The 23,691-nt window shown below is 38.9% G+C and overlaps 1 protein-coding gene across 1 annotated transcript in view; it reads right to left on the bottom strand.

Moving 5' to 3' along the window:
• Positions 1 to 23,691, bottom strand: part of MLIP (muscular LMNA interacting protein) — a 104,338-nt gene that overhangs the window by 42,238 nt on the left and 38,409 nt on the right. Inside the window, 5 exon segments of the mRNA XM_036381258.2 lie at positions 3,742 to 3,813; positions 9,241 to 9,777; positions 9,779 to 10,870; positions 16,764 to 17,132; positions 19,116 to 19,274. Coding sequence (XP_036237151.2) covers positions 3,742 to 3,813; positions 9,241 to 9,777; positions 9,779 to 10,870; positions 16,764 to 17,132; positions 19,116 to 19,274 — 2,229 coding nt within the window.

Below are 23,691 nucleotides of genomic sequence, written 5' to 3'. Positions count from 1 at the left end.
TGAGGTATTTAAAGTTACGAATTTTGCTGTAGCGCCTGGAAATAAATTCTTCATCTCTCCATTTTGGCTGAAAGACATTACAGTTGATACTTGATAAATACAACCTCTAAATAACAGACACATTACTTTTTAAATAATACCCAATTCAGAAGGGAATTTTGAATTAGACTGTGTCCACATCCATATAATTGTAGAACTTACACAAGAGTGACTGTCTGTATAAGTGTGACTCACTGTCTCTGTGTTAATAAGGCCAGAAGGAATGACAGTGTTCACCTACTACGACGTCTTTAAACCACAGGACTATGTGGAATATGAGAAACCAGAAAATTTTCCTGTCTTGATTTTTCAATTTTTGTGATAAAAAGCCTATTTCAGTCTCCAGCAATTTTTTTCTAATAGCGAATTAATTCTTTCTGTCAAATTTTTGCCTTATGCCTATTTTAAACTTGTTCGGCTTCCTCTTCTGGCCAGTGGATCCTATGATCTGCTGGGCTGAAGAGCTCAGTATCACAGCCTGTGGTCCTGACTCAAAGCTCTGGATTTGTGTGGCTGTGATGGCACTGCTGAGTGACCCTGGGTATCACCAACTCATTATCAGCATTTCTGCCATCCCTGCTCAGGCACTGTGGAGCTGTGCCTGTGCTGGTAGGGACATTGTCCTGACGTCCTTGCTGCCAGCTCAGCTCTCTGCAGAGCAGCCCCCTCTTGCTGTTCCCTGACAGAGCCTGCCCATGCTGAGGGTGAGTCCCCTAAAAACAAGTTTTGTTCTTCTGGCTGTGAAGGAAGTTACAACCCAATCTTTCAAGAGATATCCTGGATAGCGCTTTTTCTGAGCAGAGAACAGAAATTATGTGAGAAACACCAGGTTCATACAAACTCAAACCGCTGGGAAACTTGCCAGTGAGGAGACTTGATGAGCTTAAGCCACTTCTGGGTTTCTCAAAGTATACACATATAGAGCAAATCAGCCTTTTCTTCTCAACTAATGGGCGCATACTCAAACAACTCTCTTTGAGTAAGAGTACTGGAGGATAGGAGCATGTTCTAGAAAAAACATTAAGGTGATGACAGCCTAATGGTTTCATTAGCAGAAGTTGAAAAATTCTAGTTTAAATTAAAGTTGAAAAATGCCAGTTTAAATTAAAGCATCTACACAAACGTAAAAGAAACTTGAGAAAGAAAGTTAGACATCAACAGAAAATTTAGAGGCAGTCAAATCATTGCACCTTACATGGCCCATGAGGAGCAGTTTTCTGTCATAGGACCCAATTAATACTGCAGATGAATTGTTACTAGGATCACCCACAACACAATTCTTACTAATTTTATTTCTCACGACCACTTAAATTAAATAACATAATTACTTACACAGTGGGAAAAAGCCTACTTCTGGTAACATGCATTTCTAATTTAATCACATAGCAAAACACTTCTTTAGCACCTTAGGCTAAAAAATGTATCTAAAATTATGTTGGTTTTCTAATCATATAATAATTATTAGGATGTTAATAAAATATCACTTATGTAGTTAAAATCTTACTGCCTAAATCTCACTCTTTTAAATGCTGCATATAAAATGCTTTGCATAAAATGGAAACAACATAACTATTCTCATTGAGCTAGAACATATCATGAGTTCCTTATCCAACATTTTGAGAAGAATATTTGGATATTAAGACTTGGTACAATGGGGCCCGAGTGTGCCATGTGACTTCTTCATGCTTTCTCATAGGAGTCATACTCTCAACTCCCATCAGCTGACACAACAGGACCAGCTTAGGAGCACTACAATTAGCTGCTGCTGCAGATCAATAGGAGACTGTCATCCATAACTCCCCAGATGGGAGAAAGCATGTTCTCAGGCAATGCTGAAACATACACTTACAAAGTTACTTAGTCAAGAGTCTCTCCTGAAGGGAAATCCAATAACAAAGAATTGATTTCTTATTAGTACTACATGACTGCTCTCACTACTGAAGGATACACCAAGGCTACGATTTTCAGTAAATCCATGGATAACTAAAAGTCTATCTAAACACAGATATCTTTTGAGTTGTTACTTTTTCCAGAGCTGCCGGCGTTAGATTATACAAATCAGTTTCATGTACTGGGGATAAGTAACATGCAGGTTGTGAGTCAATGCCCAAGACAGCACCAGCAAGACCGTCAAAAGGAAATTCATTTTCTTACGAAAAAGTGCAATTGGACAGTTGACATAAACCCACTAGTTCACATCAGGAGTGTGATCTTAGAGTGAGTGTCCTGCTCAGGGTCACCTACCTGGCTTGGGTTGCAGGGTGGTGCAGTCTCAGAGTGCACAAACAGTGCCTTTCAGGTGAAGTCAACCATGAAGTGGTACTTCAGGAGTCCACCAAATTCTTCAACCTGCTAACAGGCTTTCTGCTCAAACAAAACCCTCCCAAAATACATTCTGTAGGGGTGTAGAATCTCCTGCATCAGCTATTTTCCTTTACAGAGCCGTTTCTATTGCACCACATTGCAAGCTAAAGCAAACATAACCTTCATTAGTGCATTCAAGATTTAAGTAAGGGAAGGATCAGGTTTTATGCAAAAGATTAAGAAAATCCTTCAAGATTAAAAGAACATTGGAAAAGAATATCTCTTTTTTTCTGAAAAATAATCTGATTTATAGCACTTAACTGATCATTACTAGATCATAATCAGTAACATTTCAAGGAAAAAATTATCATCTTCAAATATTGTACACAGTTGAGTTCACCCTAACCAATAACTTCAGGCTTTGTAAACTACTAGTGAAATCAACTGAGCTGTATATGTAAAATATTTAGATGTGTAGTCAGGAATGCTTAAAGAAATTAATCAGAGGGGAAATTCCTCAACTAGGTCCTGAACAGAAAGCTTTTTCTGATAGAGTTACAAACTGAATGTCACGATGATTAAGCATGTCTTTAAACATGCAAGACGCTTAGCTCATTGGTCATCAGAGAAAATTTTTCTTAAACTTAGCTGTTCTTTTGAGTAAATTAATTTGGGAAACATGTTTTCAAAATAAATGTCTGTGGGTATTTTGAACCCTTAATGCAAAGCTTAAATTTTCAATTGACTTCCCAAGTTGAATTGTCTGAATAAGACTATACAGCCCTGCCTTTGTTGACTGTGATTTTGGCGGTAAACCAATGCACTGAAGTCTGGGGTTTGAATCTATCTGCCTGTCCTACAGAAAATTATTGTTAGCATAAACTACAAACTGAGAATGGCCCACTAGCTCTCACAGTGTTCAGGAAGAATGGAAGTTAACAGAGGTCAGAACAATGGCCAGGATGGTTCTCAGTTTAACAAGACAGCAGGTCAAAATATCGTATTTTTTGTTGTTAAATTTATGGGTATAAGCACAGCTGTCCAATAATCATTAACTGACCAAGATCTACTGATTGTCAGGTCCCAGAACAGCAGTGCTTCAGACACTTTGCAAAAACAAAACAGATTTTGAGATGCTGCGATAAAAGGCAATTCCTTTAGGACAGTGGAATTTTTTTTCTTTTTTATAGTAAATAGATTTTCAGAAATTCAGATTACTGGAACTTTGATCTTCAGTGAAAGTGGATGACCCTATAAAATGGCTGGAATTACAGTCCTGAGTAGTTCCCAGAATTCACATTCTGCAGTATTCCCCAACAGACATATCTGATTTTGTACACAAAGTTGAATGGTCTCAAATGTACAATGCAGTGCCCATGTCTTTGAGCAAGCACTAACCTTCTGTTCCATAAGCAATGTGTTTGTAGGGATTGCTGCAAATGCCTTGTAGCTTGTCTTGATCTTGTACTGCTAAAAGGGTAAACCAGAGAGCAGGAAGAGAAGTAAAACAGGGTAGAAGAGAGAGAGGGGAGAGAGGGGAAAGGTACGACAGAATGAAAGACAATTACAATCATCTTGCAGACATGTTGCAACAAAACAATGCTTATGTATTTCCTAGAAAAACTATTCCTTTTTAAAAATCTAGTGTTTTTGTTGAGGCTTTAAAGTCTGGTAATGTACAGGTTTTGTTCTTAGTAATGAAGTAGGACAAAACAAGTTCCCTCTATCTTATAGCTTCCAAAGTAAGTTTAACCACTTTCTGCTGACTGCTACCCTTAAATGAGTATCAGGGCAGGCTGTAAGTTTTTTTCCAAGTTTTCTTGCGAATTGATATGAAAATGTACAGCTACATCTGTCAGTACATCCACCTCAACAACTGTTGCTGAGTGGTGTCATCCTGAACCATGAAATCAGAGAGATTACTGTGATTGGCTCTCATGAGACTGATTATGATCCTTAAATGCTGAATTGCTTGTTTGAGTAGATAGGCCATTTAAATCTTCATGCAGCTTTTCATCTCCGGAATAAATAACTCTACCACCCAAACAAAATAAGCATAGGAACTTTCACACTCTAACAAAACTAACAGAACTGGCAATCTAAACATACAAAATGTATGAGTTTGGGTATGAAAATTTGAACATGAACCTTAAAATTTATTATTTTCAAATAATTTATATTTTAGACTATATTTGTTTGCCCAGTTATTTTTAAATCTTTACAAATAATATTTTTAACATTTTCTTTACAAATATAGAGGCTGAATTCAGTAATTTTTAGAAGATTGGTGAGTCTCTTTTATATTTATAGGAGTTCAAGAGGTAGGATTCTTAATCACAGGACTGCTAGAACGTTCACTATTATTATTATTATTGTTATTATTATTATTATTATTATTAAGATATTTGCTACATTGTTCCCTATTTGGCAACAATCTGACAAAAAAGTCATAAATTCACACAAAAATAGACTTCTAAGTTAGTGATTGATTATTTCTGTGACAGTCAGTCGGAAATAAGGTTATTTGTTAATCGGGTCAGGTTTTTTAATGTACCATTATCTGCATCAGTAAATACTGGTGATTATGAGATAACAGTCCGAAACAGCATATTGCACTTTGGGTCATTATTTTGTTTACTTTTTATTTTCTTTATATCTACTAAAGGTCTCAATGACAGCAGAGTGAGCAAAATTTTAACTCAGATAAGAAATTTATCCACACAACTGTCTTGAAATAGTGTAGGGAACAACCTTTTAATTCTTTCTATACATAATATTGTTTGCTTTTGGCTTTACTCAGTCGGAAACAGGAGAATGAGTCATTCAAGAAGTCAGTAATCACAGCAATCAAATTGAATGAACAGCTTGGCAAAGCAGATAAATGCAAATTCTGGAACTGAACTTTTTTCTGTTTTTTGGTGGGAGAGGCTTTAGAGCATGGGATAGTAAATCATTTGAGATTTAGTGATTCTAACTTATGTCTATCATTCAGTTTCTTCAGTCAACACTGATGCTTTTTATAATCATAGCCATTTCTACAGAATTAATCTAATCCCAAAGTAGGCAAATGGAAAGGTAAAATAAAATCATCTTCTAAATACACCATATTCTCTCCACTAGCTGTAATAGAATCACCTAAATTGTGCTTGGATATGTAACTTTCAAATGTCAAAAGTCATGTGTGATGAATCCTGGCCTTTGAACATTTAGACAGCAACACTGCAGAGCTCCATAGATGAATTTATGCATATACAAAAACTATATGCAAAAGTTTAGTTATGCATAACTAAACTTCTGTTTAGCTATTTTAAACTAAAATAAAATACTGATCACTGAGACAGAAGACTGAATTCCAAATATTAAAATAGGCATATTCACAAAATGTATTCTTGTTTGATTATAATTGAAATCCAACTAAAATTGTGTCATTGAACATGTGAAATACAATGTCTTCACTAGCTCCTAGGCTGGTGAAGACATATAACAAAATGTGCATCATATATGAAAAGAGAACTGTGATCACTTTGAGGTTAGTTGTACTATTATATTTGCTAAACAAAGACATAACAGACTCTTAAAATGTGAAAGTTTCTGTACTGCTTTCATGTGCTTCATGACTTCCATATACTGTAGAACCTGAGAGCAATGTGCTATTTTTGCAGGTCTTGATGAGTAGAAAGTCTTTAATTCAGTTTCTCATCTATATGAATATGTTTCTTTACACATTATTTCATGGTTTTTAAAATTATTTTTTCAATACCTAAATATATTTAATAATTTGCTTCATAGGAATCTAGCAATAATTTTAAACAGCTGTGGACAGTTAGGTCTGCTGGCCTGCACCACAGTACAGGCAAAAGCAAACCAATTCCAACATAAGAGCTTGGGAAAATGTCAGATGGGGAGTTTGGGAGAAACTTTTGCTTTTTTTGTTCGAATGATCACCTAGGGCACCCATGGGGCACTTCAAAATCTGCTAGACATCTGCTATAAGGGCTTAAAATCAGTGCTACCAACCTTGGTAGCTTAGAGCTCCTCATGAATAATCTTTCTGGCTTTATGGTAGGTTTTGCAGCTGTGCTGAGCTCCATGTTGCTAAAGTCAGTTTGTTCCCCAACTGTTTTGTATAGATCTGTATGCATTCCTGAGCTACATTCAAATAGGAAAAATCAAAGGCTTTAGAAGAATGATACCCCATGAAACCACTGCAAAGTTTTTTCAAAACAGAAAGCTAGAAGTTGTTATTCTAACAACTATTCCAGCACAATTTATCTGTCCCTAGAGTGTTTCACTGTCCATTTTGCTATATTAGGTCCATGAGGACATTAACAAAGTATCTACAAAGTCTAGGGAGAGGGCTTTTATTTCCTGTGATCAGCCAAAGCTGACACTTCACACTGATCTGTGGATTCATGTTTATATTCACTTTGCAAAACATTTCCATTTTTAAATCATTAAAAAATACAAACCAAGGGAAAGCACATGCATATATATATATATATATATATATATATATATATATATATATATATATATATACACAAACAGTTAAACAAATGAATAGGTTATCCTTTGATTTGTATTATTTGGTGCATGTCCGAATTCTGCTTTAATAGATGTTGGTTTAATGTGTGCCTTAATGTTGCTGTAATGACTGTTGAAGCAACATTAAGGCTGAAAAATTACACATGCCAAATTATACACACCAAAGGCAAGCACTTCCAGATGCTGTATTTTTTCCCTTGATGTTCACTTAGTACTTTTGTACATAAAAAGATTTTGTCATGCGTCAAAAGTCGTCAGATAAAGCAATCTGCTTTTTGTCTAGTTATAAAGCTGAGCTGAATACTACTAAAGAGACCTAAATGCTGCTAAAGATATTAAAGTTGTCTTTCCTCAAAACTTCTCTTTTTTTCTCTGGAAATATACTGAGATTTGAGGCTGGAGTATCACTGGACAGCCTGCTACCATTAATACATCAGCAAAGTTCATTAAGCTAAACCATAATCTAGGGGTGGAAATAAGTGAGCAGAATGGGGGTTGAATGGGCAGTATTAGCAGTAGATGAAGTCTCTGACTCACATTTTAAAGCCATGAGAGACCTTTCTTGCACTGAACACCCAGCTGCATTAGATTTGGATATTTTAGGTCTTCCACATCTCCAGTTGAGTCAGCTTTGTCTACAAGATTAAAAATTAGACTGGACTAATGGTCCAAGTCTGTGATACTGGTGGACACTCTCCCAGTCTCCATGGGATGGTAGGGCAGTTTCAAAATTGCTGCCATATTGCATGATAAAGCAGAATTAGTAGGAAAAGGGACAGTAGGAAAGACACAAGTATAACAATCTCTGCAAATATAAACCCAGACAATAGCTCTGTGTCACAAGTAGAGAATTTCCTTACTGCCAGAGACCTCACAGTGCTCCATGCACCAGCCAGCAGGAACAGCAACTGCTTTTGCAATCTGCAGGCTTGGTCATGGGTTACAGTTTGGTCTCAGGGTCTTTTTTCTTGGAATTTCTACAATTTCATATCTCTTTTTGTTTCATTAACTAATACTGACAGGGTGTAACAGCACTGAACAGCTTTGCTTGGCACAATGGCTTTTCTTGGCTCATTTGGATTTTAAAAGAACCATTCATGACAATTGCTACTTTGTGCTGATTTTAACCTCTCATTTCCAATTAACATTTTTTAAGTCACCCCTGCCATGGCCAAACTGTTAGGAGTACATCTGACACAACTTGATCTGGCAGACCAGGCTGTAAGGTGTGCTGTGAGGAAATAAATCAATAAACTATGATAGACTTTGTGTGATGGACAGAGCTCAGATGTGAGTGGAGAAAGGGAACACAGCACAAGGAAAGGATAGAGTGCAAAGATAAGATAAAAAATGTTGGGAAGCCTCCTGCAGCTCTGGTGCTTTCTGCAACAAACTCCTCCTTTTCGCATAGCAGCTCCTCTTGTTTTCACCTACCTGCTGCATATTTTTGGATACCCTTCACTTCCCTTTCTTGAGATACACCTTTAAATCCACAGTGTGATTGGTTCCCAAGCCCTCCTGCAGAAACTGCCATCGTTGCTCATTCTCACTCTGCAATGGTTCTCCTGCCTTTGGGTGGATGACAAACAGCAGGAGCTTGTTTGGGCTGTAGGAAGCTTGGCTTTTTTTTTTTCCCCTCATCCTCTGTCTAGCACAACAAAATCAGAGGAGTACAAAAGGAAGGGAAGAAGCAGGAGACTGTCCTCATCTTCCATTGCTGGCCCTTGGCCACAAAGTCTTTGCTCAGGCTGAGCTCATTATTGCCCCGGGCCAGTCCCAGGGTGGCTGGGGTGAGGAAAGCCTCCAGGAAAATGAGGAGGACAGGCAGGATGGGGTGCTTGGGAATCACTTATCAGTGGAACAGCTAGTTCGCATCAATTCGATTAAACTGCTTCTTGCTCAGCCCTGCACCTCAGATCACCACAATTCTATGACTTTCCCTGGGAACACATAAGGATTTATTTTAGAATGGGGTGAAGAGAACATGCTTCATGGTTGATTTTTGATACACCACGATTTTAGGCGAGCTTCACAAATATGTGTACCAAATGTACATCAGAGCCACTGCACACAAATCCATCTTTAGTAGTAAATCATCATAGTCAAGAATAAAGTATCTTCTTTTTTATGCTAAAGGATTCCTACAACATCATCTCCATAATACAGAACACAGTGCTAGCAATTTGAAGGGTAGGATTTAATTTTCACTATCTTCACTATTGATACAAAACCTGTTCCTTTTCCACATTTTTTCCACATCACATTTATTTTACTAGTATTCTGCCACATGGGTGTAATTTTTTTCCTGCGGGGACAAAGAAATATTATAAAATAAGCATGCACCAAGAGTACCTTGGGTTTGAAGTTTTCATGGCCAGGAGGCAGGGAAAAAGACTGTGGTGAAGTCAGCTCTCTGGGTCTTGATGGCAGTGTGCCTGGTGCCTTGACTGAGATGGGAGATCTGCACTTTAACACTGATGAGGTGGCAGAATGCTCAGGTCTTGGAGAGCAGGAGTTAGACCTAAAATTTGCTTGCACCAATGAGGAATTCAATTGTTGTGGATGGGAATTAATGCTACCAGTTTGTGGAACCAGTGGGGTAGAGTGAGGCCGTGGGAGAGACCACTGCTTTGAGATGCTAGAAGGGGTAGGAGAGGAGGCGCTGATCTCATGAACAGATGTTTGGGATGAATCTGATCTAGATCTAGAAGGTGAGTGCAAAAAGCTTGGGGAAGGAGATGAGTGTTTTTCTGAGGGAGGAGACAATGCACCACTAGGACTGGTAGAAGCAAGCAAAGGATATGACCGGCAAGTGAAGATGGGTGAGTAAGTGTGCACTCTCTGAGACTTCTGAGGTGCCCAGGACCGGGAGGCAGAACCACCCAGCCCGTTCTGGAGAAGGAGAGGTGGGGTATGCAAAGGAAGAGGGAGCTGGGGCACAAGGAGGATGCAGGGAAGACTGCAAATCTGGAGAAGCAACTGATCTTCTATGGGAGGAGAGAGGGGATGACAAAGAATTGCGGCAGTCTGGAGAAAGTGATTGAACAGGAGGGGGCTTTTTAGGAAAAAGGGACCTTGCTTGAGAGGTGGAATGAGGCTTGGAAGGTAAAGGCAGATGCTGAGCCCATCCTGAAAGCCAATAATCCTCTTTGCTGGGGGAATCTGGCCTAATAGGAGGGCTTGAAAGAGATTTCTTGGGGGTTGGGGGTGTTGTTTTGAACTTTTGATCTATTGCAAGTGTTGAGGAACTAAGGGAGCTAGGGGAAAATGTGGGACAAGAAGCAGGAGAAAGCGGCCTCCGCTGAGAGGAGCCTGATCTCAGAATAGCAGTTAAGAGAGTCAGTCTGGTTGGCAGAGGGGATTTGACTCCTGACTTGGTTGAATTTCCTCTGGATAACGTTTGTGTGCAAGGCTCATTTATACTACATATGGTCGAAGAAGACCCGTAAAGAGAGGGTGGAGACAAAGGTTTAGGGCTGGGAGATAATGAATGTGTTATTATATGTACAGGGAGAGGAGACAGAGCATTCAATTTTTTTGAAGAACTGGGGGATATAGACTGAGCTAAAGATCCTTGAATTTCAGTTGAACATGGAGGATTGGAGGAAAGATTTGGACTCTTTGTCAGAAGAGAGGATGTGGTGAAGCCTCCCATTTTGCAAACACAGTCAGGGTTATAGAGACTTGGTGTTTGTAGGTTATCTGACAATCGAGGAGTGGAGTACCAACTCTTTGATGCAGAAGAGGATATTTTAGACATTGAGGGAGATGAACTATGGGAAGCAGACTGAAAGTAGAGAGATGACTCTTGCTTAGATAACCTGGTTGCTGACTGCCAGTTGTTACAGGAATCTTCCAGCGAAGAGGCTTGATTCATGTTAACCACGGCACCGCACGCTACTTTCTGATTAATTGGAGAAATTAAGTGGACAGCAGGTGGTTTAGAGGAAAGATGATCAGAGGTGGAAAGAGTAGAAATTAACTGGAGAGAAAAAAAAAAAAAAAGAACAGAATTGTTAAAATAGGTGGAACCTGTGGAACTGTTAAACACCCCACATTTCAGTCCTGTGGTCATGCGTATAGGGTTTCCATTAGTACTGCTGTGTGGGTTAAAAGCATAGGGCTGTTTTAAGCTTGGCCATAGAGCCTGATGGTTAAGGTCCTTATGGGGAGGTGACTGAGGCAGACAAGTTATGTGGTACTTCGGGTTTATGACACTTCAGTTTTGTTGATGTAAACAAGGTTCAAGGCTACAGTATTTTTCCTTTGAGGTAAAACCCAAGACAGTGGTGCCATGAGTGTCCGGAATCATGTGATGCCATCCACATTATGCAAACACAGTGGAAGGTAAGAAAATTGCAATAGTGTCCAATCTCACTTTGCCAGTTCACTGGAAAGCAGCCTTTTTGAAAATGGGATTCAAGTCAAGTGTTCTTTTTCTCATTCAGTAAACAACCAAACTGCCCTTCTGCAGCACTGTGATATCAGAATGCGAAATTTGCTTGGAACTACTTAAATCAGACATCCAGTCTGCTTTTCACTTCTCCTGTCATTCACAGTGCAGAGCATTTGACAGTTTCCAGGCATGTTAGAGTCCTTATCCCCTTCTCCACAGTCTTTCAATACACTAATAAAACAGTCATGAGCTCTTTCATGAGTGTCTTTTTTCTTGGGTCTCTTCTAATTAGGATTTGTCAAAACTAATTAGAGCATACAAGTATATTATCAACCTGTTATACAGTTTCATGCTTCTAAAGAAAGAAATTCTCTCAAAATCTTTCAAGTTATTATAATGCTGAAATTAAAAACTGAGGTATGCACAATATGAATAAAACATAGCAGTATGAAATTATGATTAAAGTCAACTGTAAAACCAAAAGGATACAAATTGTCACCTAACATTTGACTGAGCAATTTCAAAGCAGGGAAATTGACTCCAATTTCATCAAACTTGATGTATATATCAGAACACCTATTTAACTGCTGTTAGATACCCTGAAAATATTATGCAGCCCTATGAAAGACTATTATTATACAATTCAATTTCAACACACTACTTGCTCATGGCTTTGGCTCAGCCTATTAATTATATTTTAATACATATATCTTACCCATAATACAGACAAATTATGATGATTATGTAATATAGTATTGATATATTACAAAACAAAAATAAGAACAAAACAACTAATGTTGACGTGAGAGCACATGCTGGAAGAAGCTGCGACAGAAGAGGAAGATTTAAAAGCTTTCAAAGGCAAAACTATGCCTAAATACAGGCTAAACACACACTTCAAAACCCTATTAGCCCTTGTAACTTTAAATCAGTGAGGTCTTCTTGCTAAATGATACCATACAAATAGCAAGCCTTTTAAACCAAAGATGCTTTCTGCATAAGGTAACTTCAGAAAAGCCAGGTCAATGCTTTGATTTATGGGAATAAACACAAAACCTCCAAATGCCTTTACAACAACACTAACTTCCCCTGTTTTATACATGTGTTAAGGTGTCACATTTCAAAGTGGAAAGTCAATGGATGTATACAGGGAAAATATTGGATATAAAAATTAATGTTGTTTATATCCTTGTATATATATTCTATTCAATTGAGAAATTAGGACTCTTGTTGAAAATACTGCTAATTAAGAAGAAGCAAAAATACTGGAAATTGAAAATCATTTACCAGCATTTAATCATTATGAAAAACTATTATTAAATATGTCATGAAAGATAAAATCATTTAACAAGCTGAAAAGCAGTGTGGTAATAAATCTGATAATTTGGAGCAGCCTCCTGAATTTAATAATGAATTCTGGAAGTTAATCAACTACCAAAACAGAGTTAGGGTATTTAATCTCTGTATTTCAAACTAGAATAGATAAATTTCCCTTACAAAGACAACAGATTAAAAAAAAGCAAGGAACAAATATGAAACTTCATAATAAAATCATATGATGTGCACTGACTTCTAATTAGTTAAAACTTAATAAGATTTATAAGCAGCTACAAAAATATTCATGGTAGCAGATGACAAATATGCTCCTGCAAGTAAGATCAAGACATTTTGCAGAATTCTTCCAGTTTAAATACCACTGAACATTCACATGCTGAGCTAATTGAGCCATTAATCAAATATTCAGAAATGATTTTGCTATTGCAACACAGTATTAATAACCACATCCATAGATGATGAACCTCATTTACGGGATCAGGGAATCATAATCAAAGTGGCTTGGAAGTGACTTCCAGAGATCATCTAGTGCAGCCTCCTACCCAAAGCAGGGCCCTCACCAGCACCAGTGGCTCGGGTCAGCTGTGCCTGTGTCTCCTCAGTCCCCAGAGCTCTGATGGAGCTCCAGCACCCCCAGGCAGCCTGTGCCAGTGCTGCACCACCTCCCACTGAGGAAGCTGCTCCTGGGCTCCAGATGGGATCACCTACGCTGTGATTTGCAGCCATTGCTGCCTCACCTGTCCCTGCAGAGGAGAGTTTGGCTCTGTCGTGCCCGTAACTGCCCTGCAAGGGGCTCTGGGCAGCTCCCAGATGCCTCCTAGGCTGTCTCTTGGTGGGAGTCAACAAAGCCAGCTCCTTCAGCCTCAGCTCACATGTGCCCCAGGCATGTTTACACTTTTGTGCTGGACCCCACTCCCTTCCTCACATCTCTCTTGAATGTGAAGGTTGCTGGCCACCAAACTGAGCATGGCTTTACAGTTGCAGCCTCAACAGTGCCAAGTGAGATAGAATAACTCCCCTCAATCAGGAGAATGTTTTTCTTTCAGGTTCTTTACCAGATTAAACCCTCCTGTAGGTGAATTGGATTAGTGCTGAAGAAGTGAGTGACCAAAGTAGTTTTGTGCTTCTTTGGTCTGTGATTCTCAACTGCAAGCCATTTTCTGTTCTCCTGAGTACCTATACATGTCCCAAAAATGTATGAAGAAAGTTGAAATAGGTGGCAAGGTTATGTTAGCACAAAGGGATAAAGGCACTTGAAAAAGATCTTGATGCTTTGTAGTTAATCATTCCAGAATTTTCAAAGTGGACATAATACTAGTATTGAGCCTTGCCCAGAAGACCTTTAGCACATTTGAAATGGCAGAACTGAGCTGGAGACATTGCAAATGGTCATTCTGGTGAGGCCACACTGTTCTGGAAGGGCACAAAAGATGTGGTTGGTTATATACCAGCAAGACCCTGAAAGATGTGCTGGTCAAACAGGAAAAAGCAAAGAGTGTGCAAACTGAGACCCCAAAAGGCACAAATCACGTCTGAGTGAATCATGTCTTCAATTTAGACCTGATCCTGGGCCCAGTTAACCATGCTTTGACCTCAGTAGAATATCCTTATAGACAGGAAAAAATAAAAACAAATTACCTACAAAGACTGCAACCTGAGAACCAGAAAGTCAGAAGGAAATACCAGAAACTGTGAAAAACATGAAAAAATCCCTAGAGACAACACAGTAAATCAGACTGTGAGCTGAGACCCAATTAATATAAATGCTATTTAGTCCAGTTTCTCCCAACAAGGAAGGTGCATTGTCCAAGCAATGGCATGAGTTTGTAGGAACCCCGACTCATTCATCTGGAAAAGCCAAACCAGATGGCACTCAATGGACTGAGGAACGTCAAGTGACTTCAAGTAACTAAAAATCCTTCCAGTTACTGACCCCCCACAGCAAGTCAAGAAATTTCTCCAAGTTGAGCCCATGCCCTGACACTCAGGGAAGCAGACATCCCGCTGAAGCCAAAGGGTAAATTCCCAAAGGCAGGAGTCAGTCTGACTCTCTTGCATGGCTAGACTCTCTTTAACATTTAAAAAAAAAAAATGGGGCAAAAGAACCCCAGCACAACATATAAACATTAAACTATTACCAAAAAGTTCCAAATGTGACCAGAATAGCAGGTTATTTTATTTCAGACTTTGAAAATAGCATGGCATTTTCCAACATCAGTCAGGACCTCTATGCCTCACAGAACAGAAATTTCCAATTTTTTAGTGCTTTCCTTTTTTCCTTTTGTTTAAACAAAGTCAGAAATGAATTAAGCTGAATGAGCCCTCTGGGTCAGTTAGAGTGACCCCTTCTGCAACACAATGGTCCCCAAAACCGGTCCTTGCTTTTTTCACATCTGACAGGAAACTCATTGTCTAATTATGTTTTCAAGTTAATGTAATGCTATATGCAATAACTCTTAAAAGGGACATGATACTGCCCTTATAATCCAAGAACTGAAAAGGTAGCCCATATATGGAGTCCTTTGTAAAAGGGAAATGTACCAACAGATAAACAATGTATCTCTTTAATATATTTCTAGTTTTTCCCTCATTTCAGAAGTGATGATCCTTCATTAGATAGCAAGTCAGAAAGAATGATGCCTAAGGAAACACTTTAGAACCAAAACAGTGAAAGGCAGGTTAGTAAAAACATCTTTTTTTATGAAAGAATAGAGGTGGCTAAAGATACTGAGATAATGAAGACTGAGGAAGTACAGTCTTGAAAATTTGTGACTAAGGAATAATGACAAGATATGCAATTACCCATATTACATACTGCCTCTCTTCCTGTTCAGGTGGACAGTTAGCAAAGTTGGACCTAATTTCTTGTTCTGTGCAATCTTTATCTTCTGTTACCAGCCAACCCCTCTTTTCTTCTCAAGTCACCAGAAGCTTAAGATCCAACATAGGAACTCTTCTATATAGTATTCCAAAATTCACCTGATTTCTGTAAAAGCTTTTTAAAAACTACCCAAGTAAGCCTGAACATTGCTAAAGTAAATTTGTATTTCCTCAGGACAAGTATTCTGTTACTGGCTGCTTCCTCTATGTATGCTTATCTATGACTTTAACCTTCCTCATGGAAAAATCTCACTGACTTTACTGGGAGTTTCTCAGAAGAAATAAACATTTCATATGCTGTGAATCCCAAACTAGAGTGGATTTCTTATCCACAATGTCTTCTATCATAAATTGACTCTGAATTTTTATGAAAAATTGAGTGGCAAAAGTATTTCAACACAAGCTAGGAAATCTGGAAATCATTTTCAGAAACAAAGTAGCCATGCTTAACATTTGTTTTTAAATCATCAATGAAGAATTGCATTTTCAAGTGATGGTAACCCAGTCAAGGTCAAAGGAAATGCCTGAATTTATTTCATGTGACACGGACATTGCTATTTTGCTAAAGGTGGAATTTTCCACTGCATATACACCCTTCAATATACATCAGTGTTCTTCCCAAGAGGAGAGACATTAACTTCTCATGAAGTAGTTTGGATTGATGCATTTTGTAAATGAAACGTTTCAAAGACTCTTTTTTGGAAATGCCCCAGGGAGAATTGAAAATTTAATCAGTCGATAAATGCACCTATAAAGATCCACATAAAATAGAAATTTCATCTTCATTAGTTCTTTACATCTGTGCAAAGTCAGGTGTACCAACCAACAATCAGAATAATAGGATTTTTACAGCTTCTTTCTCTTGCATAAAGGACTGCAAGAGGTGCTGAGGAGAAAAAAGAATCTAGGTCTGGGAAGTCTGATGCTAATAATTCAAATGATCTCGAGGCTCCATTGATTTCAATGACCTTACCCAATTTAGACTAGCTAGGAATCTAACATCTCCTGATTAACTTGCTGTCATGATGAGCTGCTCTTAAAGAATACATCTGCCTCATCTGCTCCACACACACAGCAGAATCATATGGGTAGGCTGGAGAGGCAGCAAGTCAAAAGGGATGGGCCACCTCCTTAAGGTCCAAACGTTACAGAAATGTCCAATGAAAATGTTAATTAAAGAACAAATTCACCCAGTTGCTGCACAAACTGGTTCCATATCCTGAAAGGTTTAGAAAGCAAAGGTTATCTCTAAAGATCTCATTACCTGTTTTTTTTGTGGATCAGTAATACTGTGGGAAAGTGCAACACCTGGAAGGTGCCCATCGCCGGGAGGTTTCCCTGCCTCGGTGCCAGGGGAATCGTGGGATGTGGTCAGCAGCTGAGCACTGATGGGACTGTAGCCATCGGAAGGCTGATGAACGTTGCTTGAGGCAGCAGCTACTTCATCTTCATCACCAGAGTCCGTAATCAGGATAAACTCAGCCTTAAAAAGGTCATTCTCCTGCATTTCTCCTCTGCTTGAATGACACCCCAGGGACGGGAAAGCCGTTCGGGCGCTGCCTGCACAGACAGTGGACACACAGCCTTGTTTGGCCCCACTCTTTAAGACCAGCTCATCAGAGACTGCGTCAGACTGCAAAAGACACAAGGAAAAAGATCCCAATTAACTGCATTTTATTTGTGTTCCCCAAAATGTGAGGTAATTTTGGCTTTAGGTAGTGGCTGTCTCTGCACTATCAAAAGTGCTGTAGGCAAATGAAGAATTTAGGCATGAGTGCACAGCAGAAGCCACTTCTGGCTGGAAGCTGGGGAGTCCCAGCTTCCAGCCCCCAGCCAGTACTGTGGGAGCTGCCTTCTCAGCAGCTCACAGAGCAACAGGGGGCTCTGAGACAGCGATGGCCCCAGACAGAGCCGGCACAGGGGCTGGGAAGGAGAGAGCAGCCGAGCCGAGTGAGCTGTCACACCGCACTACACCAGACACGGTGGGAAGGCACCCCGACCACAGCATCCACGGAGCAGACAATGCTCCTCAGAGGAGCTGACAGACAAATCTGGGACAAAACCTATACATATTAATGAAGAAACAAAGGCCCTTAAGACAAGGCATTCTTCGAAGAGAGCAAACAGACTCAGAGGTCAGAGAGCTTTGCTGTATGTTCAAGCTTCGCAGCACAGACCGCAATTGTTCCTCGTATTTGCTGCAATTTCCACATCCAGTATGTCACTTCTCAAGCATGCTTCAGATGAAAGCAGAAATAGTGCAGACTACACACATGACACACATATCATTAAAGCATTCAGTATTGAAACTGCTATTGTAAATCATGTTTCTTGTCAGAGGAGGAATCAGGTAAATGAATAGACATATTGTGTACTGCAAGAGAAGGCCTCCAGATGGGGCTCATATTTGAATGCTGCTTGAGGAACGCGGTAATTACAAATTTCCACTTCACTGGCAGCTCCATGAGTCCTGGAGTTCAGTTCTTAGAAAAAATATTGGACCATAAAGGGGGATAGCACCACTACAAGTTTGACAGTGTTATTTTGATTATCTGATCTTGGTTGTCAAAACATTGTTCAGGTTCTAGACAATTTAGAAGAGGGATTAATCTGTGCTATGAAGGCCTCACCACTGCATCAACCTCCAGAAAGGGTTCCTCTGTCTACAGAGAAACACATGGGGAAGAGATACACAGGATGACCTGATTCTGCTTTACCCTGGGCATTACTTACAACAAAACCAATACCGAGCACCTGTAAATGTAACTAATTAGTTAAACCACCTGAGGATAATATTCCAGTGAATGTCTCTTCAAATACATCCACCCTTTGCCCAGACCTAACCCCTTTTTCGACAGATAGATTGCTGAAATGCTGGAATATGTTCAGGTCAGAGGGCTGTGAACTCCTCTGAAAAGTTTATTATGGAGAAGCACCCAGAACTGCAGCCCCAGCAATGTCCCCGGAAAAGAGCAATTATACAAAAGCAGAATTGCCATAAGCACTAATATTAACCTGAGGATTGTGGTAGCCTTTCAAGCAACATGGAATAAAATAGCACATTAAGTGTTGTGAGGCAGGAAAGAAACAAACAAAGGCTTGACTAAAAGAAGGAGAGCCAGGAATGCTGTGCTGCGGGCTTCACTGTGCAAGAAATCACAGGGAAAAGTTTTCAAAAATCAAAAGCTTACTTCCACTTTGATGCATTACTATGCAGCTATGAAAGGAATTGGCACCTTTCTGGAAGCCACAGCACTGGCATTTGCTGAAACCAGGATCCAGTGAACAACTCCTGGTCCATTTCCATGTAATAACACTCCTTGCACACCACACTTGCTGTCATGAAGATCAAGAAGGAGTCCCCCTCTGCCATTGCATGACTGACAGAGCACAGAATTGAGATGATGAAGGGTTTCCTTCCAGTATAAAGTCTGGCAAAGGCAATGCAAGCTATTGAGCAGACACTCACCTTCTCTTGCACAATGATTCCATATCTTGGTAATTAAACCAAGCACAAGCCAAGAAACCATTCAAGGGAAAGGGCTTCAGTTCAGTAATGCTCAGAATAAAATTATCTTTTGAAGAAGTGGAAAAAGCAATGCAAAGAAAAATCTACCTTATTTACAATTTTTTGGTTGCTCAGATCCTTTGGTTCCTCTGGAATTGTCACAAGGAACTTAGAGATATCCACAACCTCAAAATGAGTTGGAAGCTGTCCAATGGATGGTACGAATGTGAAGGTCAATGGTTTGGTCCCAGATTCTTGAGAAGAGACCTACAAAACACAAAATTAATTCAACTTTTTTATCCAAACAAAGACAATTTTTATCAGAGTTGAGATAATATGAATAACATGAAATAATGAATCTATGTAACTTACATGTCTGTTTTTAACTCTACCTGTAGTTGTTTTGGTGGGGGTTTTTAACTGGCTAATTGTGTATTAAAGCCTTTTTTAACAGACAAAACACTGCCATGGTTATACTCATCAACATTCTCTATATTCTAGTAGTGTGGCTCAGCAGACAGGAGAACTTTTGTTTGATAGCTTGCTATTCTTTCAATTTTCCATAACAAAATTAGGAAACCATATTTAATCCATTCCAAGGCTGTTTTTATCTTTGTTTAACTCCACTTTAGAAGAACAAAAATTCAATTATATCAGTGTATCTGGGCAAATTACAGTCCCTAGAGTATTTGCTTAACAAATACCAAATTGTCAGAAATAAATTGTAATTTAAGTATCTTCTCCATTTTCTTTGGGCTTCCCAGCCACCTACACCAACTAGTTGTTTGTCTGTCTGCTTGTTTCTCCTTCCCCCTGTTGCCCTCTCAGCAGGGCTGTGTATATAGGGCCTGAATGCACCAAAGACAAGAGAGACTAAATGAAGGCAATTTCACCTAAATGTTTGGTTTTATCACAGTGCTCTCCGATCACTTGAATCCCCTGCACAGGAGATGGACCAGGGAAAAGACGAAGTCCACATCATCATAAAGCTCTCAGTTGCTTTGCCAGATGTCAGGAAGGGGAACTGCACATGCACCAGGTAAATAGAGGGAGCCACACCCCAAACCACTGAACCTGACATGTTGGCCTTCCCATTACTTGTTGGTGTAAAAAATTCTTTTTTCTGACTCAAGAATATGAAGTACATTGATATTCCTTTGTTATATCTTATGTAAATCTTATGACTGTTAATTCTGTTAATTGTCTTTTCAATGAACTCTAATATGCAGAGGGTTGAACTGTATTGAATCATACAGGAAAACATGATTATTGCCTCAGCTTCTTTTTTTTTTTTTTTTGCTTGCTTGCTTGCTTGTTTAAAGTGAAACAAATTGAAGAGCTATGACTCTCATTATGCTTCTTTGTAATTTGCATCCATAAGCAAATAGCAATTATGGAACAGAGCAGAATTATGGTTTACATTACTTGATCATCTTGTGGCTGGAACATTAAAATGATGGACACAGATTTCTAGTTTTAAAAAACTCTAGGCAAATATTAGTTACTTCGACTAACAGCTGTCTCCCGGAGTGCTTGGGCAAAACAGAGGCAGGTTATATGTAGAAATGCAGTCAACTGCTCTTTCCTCTACAGTTTGGAACAACTGTGCTCTCTCAGACACATCCAGGTGTGCAGGTACAAGGTGCTCTCCTACTTTTACTTCCCCCTCCATTTCACACAAGTGACCAAGCACTGGAACAAATAATGCACGGCCTGAATCCACAGTAAAGGAATAACAGCTAAATGCTGCACCATGCCAGGAGCTCGGGATGTTATTTTATGTGAAGGAGAAACAATAGCTCTGTCCTTCTCTCAGGAGCTAAGGTACTAGAGTCTGATCATTGCTCTTCATAACAGACCAACACCATTTTTAAATATTATTAGCCAGCCCAATAAACACTTTGTCCTTGCACCTGATAAAAGCCAGATGAGTACCGTCAGTACTCAAGGATGCACTCCCTAGGGAGCAGCTGCCACTCCCCAGGACACAGCCAGGGATGCAGCCTCCAGCCCAAGGTGCCTTCAAGGGGCAGGATTACCTGCACACAGGCAGGAGCATCACATCAGCATTAGTGATTTCTGTACAGCTGACACCATTCACTGCAGTCTTACACCCTGCCTGGGTCTACACTAAAATCAGCTAGAGATGACCTTTGCTTTCCTGAAGACCTGTAGTTTTGCTTTCATCTTCTCTCTCTAATTAGGAAGTGCAGCTGAGGACTTTGACTTCCTTGGTTGTCTTTAAAACCATTTCCCCCCTCTACCTCACCCTTTAGTCATGCTCTTGTTTTGACACTTGACAGCAGCTGTTCTGTATCACTGGACATTATTGAGTCAGAGGGCAAAATATTCCTTATAAAAGAAAAAGGAAGAGAGGGAATAAGTGTGCAAATAGCAAGCCCAAACACAAACAGATTTATGGCAAATTCCAATATAATGTGTCAGCATTGCTAAACTCCCACTATTTTATTTGCATATTTGTAACAGGAATTACAAACAAGAAATTAGACTAGAAGCTCCAGGCTGTTGCACAGTAATGGAGATATCTTAATATTACCTTATTTTGTATCTGTCTTACCCTGCACTTCCCATTTTTATTGCCTTGGTGGAAAAATTACAGAACACACAAAGAAAACCTCACCATCTTTGGCCTAAAGACACTGTGGAAATAATCATCAAAATTGCTTGCAAGCTAAAACCATGATTGGAAAATACATTAAAATAGACAAACAAGATTTTTTTTTCAGGTGGGAGATGCCATTAAATCATGGCATTATTTTTATTCCCCTAGTGTATATTATTTTCTTAAAGTTTAGAAAGCATACACAAGCAAATACAATTACTGCATTTCAGACAGTTTCAAGTTGCTAGGTACTGCACTAAGCAGTGACAGGACTGTGCTCCTCTTAGTTTCACTCACAGCAATTGAGAAACAGGTACTTCCAGCTGGTAAAACTGGTCATGCAATCTAAGCTGCTTCACAGAAACCTAGACAAGCAAATATCACATGACTAGCCAGAAAACACAAACATTGCCACTGAGGGAAAACAAAAGACAGATACTTGTGGCTTTAAATTATTTTTAAGTGCTTATTTTTATTTTATATATTTTTTTAAAAATAAGTAAAAATAATTGGACATTTTAAAATTTAATTTTTCATTTAACAATGCAAAGCAGAAGGAACTGTTAAATACTACTTCCTTCTTTAAGGTAGAAAAAAGATTTTTATACCTTTTTTATATGCTCATCTCATTTACCATCTCTCTCTCTCTGGCTGATGTTTCTAACCTTGAAGAACCAAAAAGAAATGAACAGGCTGGACCTCCAGCACTGCATTTCATCTGTTAATAGCCACTCTGATATGTAGAGGTAGACAATAAAGAAAAAAGCTTAAAATTCAAATATATATTAAAAATATATTAAACTTCTTATCATCTTTCCTTCATAATCAGTAGTAACAGCAGAGGTAATTCAATATCATACATTCCCTGCTGCTGGAATTCACTTGAATCAATACAGTTACAGTGCAGAAAAATACCAAATGGGACATCTATTGAATTCAATAACTGAGGAATTCTGGTTTATATTATATAATCAATCTTATGCACATGAAATAACTGATTTTTTATAATTGCAGCCTCACATTAACTAGTTTTTTGAAGAATAGAAATTATAGAGTTTAATATTAATAACCTTTATATATATCCACTGGTGCCTATGGGCAGCTGGACAATATATTGCCAAAAAGCTTCAAAACAAAAAAATTATTCTAGATGACTTCCATGAGCTCCTATGTCATCAATTTACAAACAGGTTTGTTGCATAATTAATACCATCAATTCACAGCTGCCCTGGGGATAGTAACTTAAATTATATTAATTATTGTTTTCATTACCACAGCTTCTGTAGTCCTTAGTTGTAGAGCCCATTTTTATTGTCTTGGTTACCTTATGAACACAAACAAACACTTCTGTTTAATCTCTCATATGCTCCATATGCATTCAGCATGCTGCCTATTTTGTAATTTAAATAGAGGTTCTATTGTCAATGATTGCTTCTCAGGACTTCCTTCTGGAATACAGATTGCTAAAGTGAAATTCAATATGCTGGGTCACGTTACCACTTCTTGCACTGATTTGTTAATGTAAGTCATTCTATTAATAAAACAACACCCTGAGAAAACCTCATTCTTGAAACATCTAGTTCTTCCTTTGAAGATATTTATTTGTTTAAAGGACAGAAAAGGAAATGATGAGTAAATAATAGCAAAATAACAAGTGTGTACATCATGAAATAGAAACATGTTGACTGAAGCACTGTTTTGGTCAGAGCACAAATTCACATGCCCACAATTCCTGAGTGATAAATATAGCTCTGACACTCAGAGAGAGCACAGCTAACACCATTCACCCAGCTAGGGAGAGGGGCCATCCAAAAACACAGCCTGAGTTCTGTAATCGCTCCTTAAACTCCTTTTCTATGTCCAGACTAAAGTCAAAGCACAAAGAGACATTGCCTCCTCCTCGAGACAGAGAAAAATCTAGAGAAAAATCTAGTCAGATGGAATGATCAGTGAATGAGATGTAAGAATCTTCAGCCTGTCTTCATATCATGACTCATTATAGCTATCACAGTAACCTAATATGGATTAGCTGTTTATTGTGTAATGAGCTCTGGCTTTTCT

Source organism: Molothrus ater, chromosome 3 (assembly GCF_012460135.2).
Source record: "Molothrus ater isolate BHLD 08-10-18 breed brown headed cowbird chromosome 3, BPBGC_Mater_1.1, whole genome shotgun sequence".
Classification (NCBI taxonomy): domain Eukaryota; kingdom Metazoa; phylum Chordata; class Aves; order Passeriformes; family Icteridae; genus Molothrus; species Molothrus ater.
Note: the sequence above shows the minus strand (reverse complement) of the source record. Positions and strands in the feature narration are given on the sequence as shown.